The sequence below is a fragment of the Cimex lectularius genome, unplaced genomic scaffold, assembly GCF_000648675.2.
Source record: "Cimex lectularius strain Harlan isolate CLEC.00 unplaced genomic scaffold, Clec_2.1 scaffold242, whole genome shotgun sequence".
NCBI classification, from domain to species: Eukaryota; Metazoa; Arthropoda; class Insecta; order Hemiptera; family Cimicidae; genus Cimex; species Cimex lectularius.
Genome location: NW_019392935.1, coordinates 161384 through 172371, shown reverse-complemented (window position 1 = coordinate 172371; position 10988 = coordinate 161384). Strand labels below are relative to the sequence as shown.

Sequence of the window (10988 nt, the reverse complement as noted above, 5' to 3'; positions counted from 1 at the left end):
CTCCCTCTCTCTCTCTCACTTAATCACTCACTCATTATCTTTCTTCCTTTCTCTTTCTCTCTTCTTCTTTTTTTCTCTGTCTCTCTTTCTCGCCCCTCTCTCTTTCTCTCTCTCTTTCTCTCTTACTGTCTCTCTCTCTATCTCTCTATCTCTCTGTCTCTCTTTCCCTCGCTGTATTCTCTATACCATTGACCTGCCTGGAAATTATTTCTTGGTCAACAAATAAGTGCAAATTCATTATCTTAGGTTCTGATATGTCATATAGCAATATATCATTTTTATAACAAGTTTGTGGAAAAAAAGTATAATTGAGTTTTTTTAAGACCTCTACACGTTCTTATCACAAATGGAATTTCCTGCATTTAAAATTATATATATTTAAAGAAGGAAAAAAGAATTTGCATTTTCGACCACGTTTGCCTTGAAGTTGCGTGGGATCTGTGAAATAATATTCAATTTTGGGAACCAATTAACCAATAGGAACAATAGGAGGACGTTAGATTATAGTATAATGTACCTCTTAAAAATTAATTCCCATTGTGTTTTGTTTTTGGTCAGTTTTTTCTATACCATATAATCTATCAATTCACACTTAAAATTACCCTTTTGATCACCTGTCAGAAAATCATCACTGAATTGATTTCACCGTAAATTTGTTTGTTGTTTTTGTTTGAAGGTAAACATGTTGGGTAATTTTATTTGCAGTAACATGAAATCATGACATAAATTACCATCTATTTATAGTTTTAGGCTGTTGTTTAAGTGAATTGTAATTATTCACCACCACTACGTCTTTTTTTTGCAATAGTTACTTAGCTATTTACAAATAGTTCAGATACTTTTGTTTTAAATTTAGATTTAGTTATGTTTTTTCTTATTTGTGAATGATCTCTTTTCTAAGCTAAAATATTTTAAAGAAAATTATCTACTTTTTATCTTGTTTTCATATATTGCTTTGACTCTCTAACTTTTTTTATTTTTTAAATTCCGTCAGTAAACAGTATTTTTATCACAACACTTGGCACATCGAAGAAGACTTTTCAAGGTTCTAGGCGAGAAGACCATTAAAACAACATTCCACTTTTTTTTTTTTTTTTTTCACCAAAACGTCAAGAGTTACTGACAAAAATGTTTAATAAAATTACAATTAATTAAAGTTTTCAGTTGAGATAAAAAAAGTGAATGGCACGAGCGGGATTCGAACCCACGATCTTCGGCTAGATATGCCGCTGCTCTACCACATGAGCTATATTAGCTAATATATTAATTGGTCAAGCGGACCACGAAATTAGTGAGTTTAATAAAATATATGACACAGGAAGCATTCAATTGGATTGGTTGAAATCGTCTTTTGTCACAACACCCAAGACGACAAATCCCAAAACTGTAGTTCAAACAATCAGTTTAATGAGCCTCGCTCTAAAAATATTCTTAAGGCGGAGGGAAGCTCCTAATGGTTATCCTTAGATGAATCGGTATTACACTAAAAGACCAAATCAGCAAATCATAATTTGCAATTTGCAATAGACCAGAATGCAAATTTAGTTGCTAATGCCAAGTTTTCAACCTATTTTAAGGTCATCATCAGGGCCTATATTAATTTCACATTATTGAAAAACAACCATAATTATGTCTACGGATTGACCTGTTTACATTTTTACAGGCTTTCTTCTTTAAGACCATACCTTGATCCAGTGTTTGTAAAAGTGAAAAAGTGGTTGACACTTCTAATACAGAAAATTAAAAAAATAATTTACCTCAGCAAACAACAAAATGATAATTTGAAAATTGTAAATTGCAACTACTTGATCATGTATGCTCATAATATGTACCAAACTACAGTTTTTAACAAAGGACAATTGGTTATACAGTAAAAAGTGAATGGAGAATCCACTGGAAGAAACACGTAAAATTATACGAATGTTAAAAAGACAACAGTCCCTAGTCTGCAGAAATTCCTGATCTAATATCTCAAAGCAATAAATATTTTTAATTGCATATAGATCTTTGTACCTACGTGAATGTATTTATTAGCGTGAATTTATCCCCAATCACCAGGAGGAATATCGAGTACTATGGGGCAGTGCGAACAAAGTGTGGTGTGTGAATGTAATTTATTAGCGTGAATGCTGGTTTTATCCTCAATTATCCAAAGGAATATAGAGTATTCTGGAGTATTGTGAAACCTAACCTATCATTTTTATCTTGTTTCTGTGTGTTATTTTATCCACAATTGAAGGCTCTGAGGGACAGACAGGCTAGCAATAGGATTAAAAAAAAAAGAGAGAGAGGGAAAGTTAGTTAATGTTATATCAAACATCATAACTTGGCTGGAGAAAAATGAAAAGAACTGCTGAGAAAGAGAGAGCTGGCGATGTCCAGTGTAGTCACTGCTGACCTTAAAACTAAAAACTTAAAAAAAGCAAAACAAAAAACATTTTTTACAAGAATCCAATTATTAAACAAAATAAAATAAAGATTATAATCTATGATGTAAGGTAATGTAATAATAATTGTTAATGTAATAACTTAATTTTTTTTTGGTATAATTAATATATACAACCATTTTTGAATGAAATAATTATTACATGGTTAACTTTATGAACAACACTTATTTTCTCTTGTTATATTTTTATTTTTGCAATGCACAAGAATTTATACAGTTTATTGTATGTTGTTTTGGTGTTTGAGGAAAGCAGAATTTCGTAGTTTAATATTCTCCTAAGATGCTACTTCTTTCTTCTTTGTATCTTTTGCATCTCATTATGATGTGCTGAAGATCTTCCACGGAACGACACACTTCGCATTGAGGTGACTCCTTTTTTCCTATCTTATTGATATAGTTGCCACATAGCTCATTATTCATCAGCATTCTATTTATGGTCCTGGCTGCGCTCTGTCGCAGTGATCTCCATGGTACCAAGGCTCTCGTCCTACTAAGGGGAAACACTCCTGCGGATGAAGACGCCAATTGCCAGTCCATGAGAAGAGTCAAATGTAGGGATCTTTTTATGTCTTTTGACTGGTATGGCCAGACTCCATTGCTTTTTTGGCTAATTTGGCGGCTATTTTATTACCTTTTATCCCCAGTTGTGCTTGTATCCACACTATGGAAACTTCCAGCCTATCCAGTATTTCTTGGATACTCTGGAGAATTCTCATTACTAAATACTCCATAATAATAACTTAACTACTACATTCACTAATTTCGTGGTCCGCTTGACCAATTAATATATTACAATTAATTAAGGTTTTTAGTTTGAGATAAAAAAGACAATGGCACGAGCGGGATTCAAACCCACGATCTTCAGCTTGATACGCCACTGCTCTACCACTTGAGCTATCGTGACCTCGATCCACTCGGACACCAACTTCCCATCTCAACCCCACCTTTTGAGTTTTCCCTCCTTTTGCAATTTTTCAAATGTCGTGTAATCGGATTGGATTCTCGACGACAAATGAAATGGCCATGGAGAGCTTTTAGTGAAAAGTATACTTCATTTTAAATCATTAAATTCACTAATTTCGTGGTCCGCTTGACCAATTAATATATTACAATTAATTAAGGTTTTTAGTTGAGATAAAAAACACAATGGCACGAGCGGGATTCGAACCCACGATCTTCGGCTTGATACGCCGCTGCTCTACCACTTGAGCTATCGTCACTTCGATCCACTCGGACACCAACTTCCCATCTTTAACTACTATATTTGTTTGATTTTAGGATCACTTCAATTTTGTCTTGGGTTTTGGCACTGGAATTGAGCACATTCTCTGCTATAAATGGGCATGATATAACAAAAGGAAAAGTTTATATAAACTTAAATTCTTCAGCATACTACATGGGTCATTTTTGGCATAATAGCGGTTTGAGGTTAGTAGCAAACAATATGCGTATAAAAATTTTGCCATTTATACGTCAACTTTTGAATATGAGGTGTGACGATTTCAATTCCTTTTCCACCTGCAAGTAATGTAACTTTTACATTTTTTTCCAGCCCTCCTAACTCTGAACCTGACACTGTCCGAAACTATCTACTTTCCTCTGATATGAAGAAAAACTTAATGTATATTTCTGGACTTCCTACAGGAGCTATAAAATATGAACGTATACATTGGTTGTTCAGTCTTGTCTCTTTCGAGTAAGAATTTATTTTAATATCTAATCGAGGTTGTTTTGCGAAAATTTTAATTTTAATCTGTTCAAACTGGGGCTTCTCAAACTAGGGGGTCATCAGCGAACTTCAAGATAAATTAATAATTACAAAAATAAACATAGAATGAATAAATAAAATTAAAAAACTAATAGCAATGAGTACTGAAAACAAAAGTTTTTTATTTTGCAGCAGGAGTCGTTGTGATTTCACAGACGTGCTTTAGCTATGAAACAAATGCCAGCCTCTTTTAAGAAAGTTTAGGATGTGTCTGTTCAAATTATTAATTATATCAAGTCACAGCCATTGTCAAGACTTTTCACAATAGGAAGTCTTCATCATTCCCTGCTTCTGCATACAGAAGGGACGTGGCTGTCTCGTGTGAAAGGATTTTACTGATTACAGGAATTACATTATGAAGTATTCTCTCTGTTTATGTAACACAATGTCAAATTGGCCAAGTTTTCAGTGATGAGAACTGGCAATGTATAATGTCATATTATCAGATATTTTCATTAAAATGACATGTCTTTCTTTGCATTTGAAGAGAATCGCAACTTTCGATGCTAACGGCAAAGCTTTTGATTTCAAAAAACAATCCAGTTTTGGGTTCAGTCTGTTGAGAAGGAAAAGGTGGAGTGTTTTCCTGTGTTAAATGATTTTTTAAAATGAAACAAACTAGAGGTTGCGAATGTTGATTTACCAACAGCTCGAGATACAATGCTGCAAGACCATGGGTGGTGGAAACATTTTCAGTTTCAACAAAACCAACCAGTTATAATGAAACTTGCTGATAGTGTATTAAAATAAGATCTTTGAAACTTTTCTTTTTAATTGGATCTTACCTTCTGTCCAAAAATAAACATCTATAAAGGGGGATTTATCTTGCTGGAGTTATATATTTTAATTTTAAAAAAATTCCTTGTACTTGAAAGGTGATATAATGTATTCTTTAATAATGACGATTCTTAAATTTTTTTTTTTTAAACAAACAAAAAAACATACAAAGGTACATGCGCAATGAGCAAATTTCAGAAAACTATGTACATACATGCTTGCTATACTATAAATAGTATCCTTTTGAATTTCTTATATTAATTTTAATTAGGGAAAGATTACAAATTAAAGTCGATGGTTGATAATTGTATGTAAGTTGATAATTCTTGCCTCGCTATGCTGATCCTGTAGAGAGAAGAAAATTTGTTTCGACCTCGAGGAAATACTATTCTTGAATATTGGTCTCCGATGTTGAAAAGAGTCCTCTTGTATGATCCTAGGCCAAGGATGTCTGACTTAGTGCAGATAATCAGCTCCCAAAAAAAGTCCTGTCTTCACCTGGTACCGTTCATGACTCCACCGTAGTCCTTCCCCTCTCTCTTGTTTCAACCCCTCTCTCCCTCTCTCTTCAGGCCAGCACCACACTGTATTTGTTATACAGTATATCTTCAAGTTAATATGAATGTTTTATAGACATTACTTCAGACTCCACATTGAAATCTACTTTCAAGTCGGATACTTATCCCCATTTTTGGCTCAGTCTGGAAAGCACAAAATTTCAACCACTTTGACAAAGCGAAATGCATTCTTTTCCATTTGCCACAACTTTTCTGGATTTTCCGTCTATACAGCACCAAAACTAAATGCCGAAGCTGTCTAGATGCCGAACCCGATATACTTCTCCAGCTATCAAAATTTAAATCCAACATATCCAATTTGTGCAAGGTAAAACAACCTCACTCTTCCCAATAATTCATTAATAATATTGTCTAAATTATTACTTTTGAATTTGGCTTTACCTACCCACAGATTCCGTTCTGTCCAATTTGATCTTTGTGTTCCAGATGTTGTAAATAAAGTTAAGCCACGTCTGGAAATACAGATTAGACCTAATTATGGAATTCAATGTCTGACCCCTCCAATTTATTCTCTCAATTTCCTTTATATATTATATGACTTTATTATATCCAATTTTTTGTCCATTTACCATTAAGACTTTTTCCCTCTGTTTGTTTTCTATTAAAAGTAGTTTTACTATTATGTTTAACAATTAATTAAGGTNTTAACAGTGACCTCCGGCAGACGGATTGTGATCCATGCCAGTACTATGCTTTACTAATAATCATTGTTATATTCATAGAAATAAAAAGGATTATATAAAAAATAAAAATAAAATAATAAAGTTAAGTATGTCACTCTAATGTTTGGACTGGATAATTTATAAAACTTTTATTTACTGCATACTATAAGTATCTAATTTTAAATATTTGATTGTCGGGGGTTTGTACTAGATATCGTTCTGTGAAAGGGGTCCGCTGGCTAAAAAGTGTGGGAAGCCCAGGTTTAGAGAATAGATGTGGAGAAATGTTATTTACATAAAGTGCAAAATTATAGTTGTCATTCTTCACAAATGTTAAATGTTGTAACCAGAATGCAGAATTATTATTACACCATATATTTTAGTTGATCTTAATTAATCAAAGTAATTATTTAAATTAATTTATAATTTTAATGGCATGTGGGGTTGGGATGAAAAATTAGTGTCACAAGCGGAACTCAAACCCAGCCGGAGGTCATTCTAGATATGTAATTTGGCTGTCTCTGATCATCCCAGTCCATTGTCAGAGACAAATCCAACATTGAAAACGGTGAAATGTTGATATGTTTCTGACAGACCGAACCTGCAAGAAAAGTCTTTTAATGATTTTTTAAGTCATTACTAAGATAACTAAGTTATATTAATATCGTATCCGACCCTTTAAGTGTTGAAACAACAAGTTTCAACTTTACACTACTCGATGAACTGATGGACTGGATGAAAACGTTAGACTTACTTCCGATATTTGAGATGATGGGCACCCCGGTTAATAGTGAACAGTTTTTAAAATTGAATAAGCCATGGAAACATTTGTGTTACAATACAGTTAAACATTATTGTGGTAAGTTCTTGAAAGTAATGTTGTAGTAATTAAAATCATATAATAATTTTATTAACAGAACGATTTGGGTTAAACTACGTTCAAAAATGGAAGTTTGAATTCTGGAATGAAATCGACTCAAAACAATATAATGTTTTTGGTTTTAGTATTGTAGGTTTAGTATCTTTTATTATTTGATAAATCTTTAAATAATATAATTCATCTTATACCGAATTGCTTTTAGAGTATCTGAATTATATTAAGGAATGTACAGTTGGAATTCACAAAGTATCAAAATCATTTACTGTAATGGGACCTGCAGGAGTTTTAAAACCATGGACAAATTATTCAGCCAGTTTCTTGAAGTTTTGCCATGAAAAACAAACTCTGTACGTTGTATAAATCATGTGATTACTTTTTTCTAATTTTGACTTAAATGAGTGAAGAAAAAGTGAATTTTTTACACAAAAAAATTGTATGTTATACCTTCATTTTTATTATCGTTTCAGTTGCAATTTAACTTATATCACTTACCATCAAAAAGGTTACCCCATGTACATAAAAGATGGAGCAATTAAATATAGAAATAATTTAAACAAATTGTATCCTAAATTTGCTGGATTACAGATGGCTAATGAGTAAGTATATGATTTTCTGTTTATGTTGAAATTTTTTGGAGACACACTATTTTCACTAAATAAGTTCCTATTTTTCCCTGTCATTCTATAAGTTTCCATTTTAAGAAATGAAAGTCTTGATGAATTCTGAAGCTCAGGGTTTATGATCGGTAAAGTTTTTGATCAGACAAATGTGCCTGTTATTTTTTGGATAACAGAACTTTTGGCTAGATACTAGTGCGACCTCTTCGCACTTGGACTTAATTCTTATTGATTATGCATTTCAGTGAAGCTGATACTATGACTGGATGGTGGAAAGCTACACCTTGGAGAGAAGATGTAAGATACGCATCCAAAATGGGTAGAATGGTGTATCTGTTGTATAAATCCGCCTGGAAGGCTGATATAAATTTTACCTCTTTTGATAACTCCTTTCTGAATCAAGAGCCTTTTACTTTTGAACAAAGAACGCTTTTGGCAAGGTAAAGTATTCTCCCAAATTAAGTATTATCTTTTAAAGCCTGGACTTGTTGAAACAATTTACTCCAAACGGATACATGCGATGTACAATTTTGTATTCAGTAGTTGCAACTGTTCTGACTTTTGCCTGTTGTATTTGACATGGTGAAATGGCTGTCGTTTATTCACTTGTTGAAAGTTTGAGGTATCTTTATGCAGGTACACATGTAATAGGCAGGAAGACACATGGTAATGGTACTTGATGTACCATGATGTTAGTTGGTTTACATACATAACAATCCTAAGCCAGAAAGGAATTCTTTCTTTGAATGCCAAAAACCTCTTGAGCTGCAGGTGCATGGCCCCACACCAGGATTATATACATGGAAGCAGTTAAAATGACTTTCCTGGAGACTTGACTAGCAATCTTTCTAAAGGTGCATACACACTAAGCAAATCTTGGCAAGTGAAAGTCAACCAACCACTTCGTTGACCATGAGGAGGTGAATCAGAGCCAATGAAATCTGGTGGTAACATCAAAAGGGTTGATGCTGGGTTGGCGATTCAATATGGCCGAATCCCTTGGCCCCAACCCTTTGGTTTGATGAGGATGAGTCAAGGATGGCCAATGTGTTGTCAACCAACTTTTGGCCTGATACATTGGTTTTCTTTCATTTGCCATTATTTGCTTAATGTGTTAACGAAAGAAGAAACAAGGAGTTACTATTCAGTTTTTGCATAAACCTCACAGTGTGCTCTCCTGTTGAGCTTCAAGTCATTCATCACACCCAGTAATGAGAAAGCTTCCTGGCTTGATAGGATCATAACTTTTGACCTTTTCCTAAAAAAACATTTATGTAGATCATTTATCAGTTCAAAGGTCAGGTTAAAAGTCCATGTTAATATATTTTGTTTAACTATCAATGAATTATCATCAGTAAATCAATGTCTGGAAACGATATAAGTCATATTGTAAAAATGAGGTGTTCTAGGATTGATCCTTGAGAAACCTGATTTTCTGTCTTCAAATTAGGAGATCTGATTGTTATGTCACTGTCTGTGTGACCACCAGGGGCATGGTGGTAAGATTTTTTTTTTTTTATTTGCTTAGATGCATACGGCCAGTGTCCTGTGATGTCAGCGACACCACCCGCCCGACCCGCGCGAGTCGACCAAAGCCACCCCCGGGAAGAGACCTAGAGCGCCCACCTGAATTATTTTTTTTTTTACAATTGGGAACTCCGCCCTCTCTTACGGATGCATTGGGAGGATATAGATAAAAACCACTTACAGCGCAGAGGAAAAGTCCACATCCTCCCCGCAACCTGGGGCAAAAGGTGCCCTGAGCGCTCCACTCCTCCCCCCCGACGGCCACCCGGCTGCGCGGGCAGGCCTCCCGGCCATAGATTGTTTGAATAGTGTATATATCTATTCCGCTATCTTCCAGGAGGTCAAAACTATATCTGTATATAAGACCACTACTTGTTGCCAACAAGGTTTCATAGCTGAACGGCTTGATCACCTCCTTCCATTGGAAGATCCGTCTTAAAAGATTCTCTCTTTCAGTCTCATATTCAGGACAGAAAAAGACAATGTGCCTCATGTTCTCTGGCTCATCACATGTGGAGCAATATGGCGACGACCTAAGACCAATTATATTATAATTATATATAAAAATATTATAATACTTTATAAAAGTCTTGATTGAAATGAACGAGCTATTGTTACGAGTGGGATTCAAACCCACGACCTTTATCTATTAAATTAAATTCACTAATTTCGTGGTCCGCTTGACCAATTAATATATTACAATTAATTAAGGTTTTTAGTTGAGATAAAAAAGTCAATGGCACGAGCGGGATTCGAACCCACGATCTTCAGCCAGATACGCCGCTGCTGTACCACTTGAGCTATCGTGACCTCGATCCACTTGGACACTAACTTCCCATCTCAACCCCACCTTTTGAATTTTCCCTCCTTTTTGCCATTTTTTTAATTAAATTAAATATTTCACCAGATGGACATTCGTTAAAATAAAATTGCTTGTTATCACTAAGTTCACGGTTTCCATTGACACATTTTTTCCGAAAGTAAAAACAATTTTTCAAATTTAGAAAATAATTATTTAAAAAAATATGTGCTATTGGAGACTTTTATTCACGGTTTTTCTGACCATTTATTATGGCCCACATACCATTTTAGGACTAAAGAAAACTGTTTTCTCATCATTTCATAATATTTTCGCATTTTTTAAAGCTAGTTTGGATGTCTCAATATGCATGCTGAATTCTTATTCTCAAAATTTATGATTGATCACAGTCCAAAATGACTGATAAAACCCTTTAGTAGTTAGATGTCCTAAATATGTAAATAATTTTAATACGTCGCAAAATTTATTTCATTAGGTTTACCATTAATCATGATACTAGCCATCATCAATTTTTTGAAAAGCCCAGCTACAGTGTAATGGGCCTGATGCAAATGCTGGGTGATTACGTTATAACAGCTCGACGACATCGTATCAACAAAAAGTAATTACTAAATCTTATTTTGTTCAAAAATATCAGTATTTTTAATTGCAATTTTTTTCTATTAACGGAAAAGTATCATTGATTTATAGAGATTCTGTGAGAAATAATACATTTTTTGACCAGAAACATTTATTCAAATGTATAATGTACTATATTTCAGTGTAACATATGTATTTACATCAGTATCCAAAAATGCCCCTTCGAGGATCTCAGGAATCATTGTAGGAACAAATGATTTTGATATGAATGAGGATAAAAGTACAGCGATTCTATTTAAATTTAATGTCCCAGAGACATGGAAAAATGAAGGTA

The 10988-nt window shown here is 33.9% G+C and overlaps 1 protein-coding gene across 7 annotated transcripts in view; it reads left to right on the top strand.

Annotated features, from left to right (window-relative positions):
• LOC106672237 (alpha-L-iduronidase) overlaps window positions 1-10988 on the top strand; it is a 33199-nt gene that overhangs the window by 13779 nt on the left and 8432 nt on the right. For 6 of the 7 annotated variants that reach the window (XR_002910766.1, XR_002910767.1, XM_024229395.1 and 3 more), the window contains exons 2-10: window positions 3725-3874; window positions 3999-4142; window positions 6915-7090; window positions 7149-7244; window positions 7314-7458; window positions 7579-7707; window positions 7974-8168; window positions 10551-10676; window positions 10837-10985. Coding sequence is in view for 5 of the 7 variants with exons in the window: in XM_014403512.2 (XP_014258998.1) it covers window positions 3725-3874; window positions 3999-4142; window positions 6915-7090; window positions 7149-7244; window positions 7314-7458; window positions 7579-7707; window positions 7974-8168; window positions 10551-10676; window positions 10837-10985 (1310 nt within the window). In the remaining 2 variants the exon portion in view is untranslated. The remainder of the gene's footprint in view (window positions 1-3724; window positions 3875-3998; window positions 4143-6914; window positions 7091-7148; window positions 7245-7313; window positions 7459-7578; window positions 7708-7973; window positions 8169-10550; window positions 10677-10836; window positions 10986-10988) is intronic. The other variant, XM_024229398.1, reaches the window with a different exon arrangement.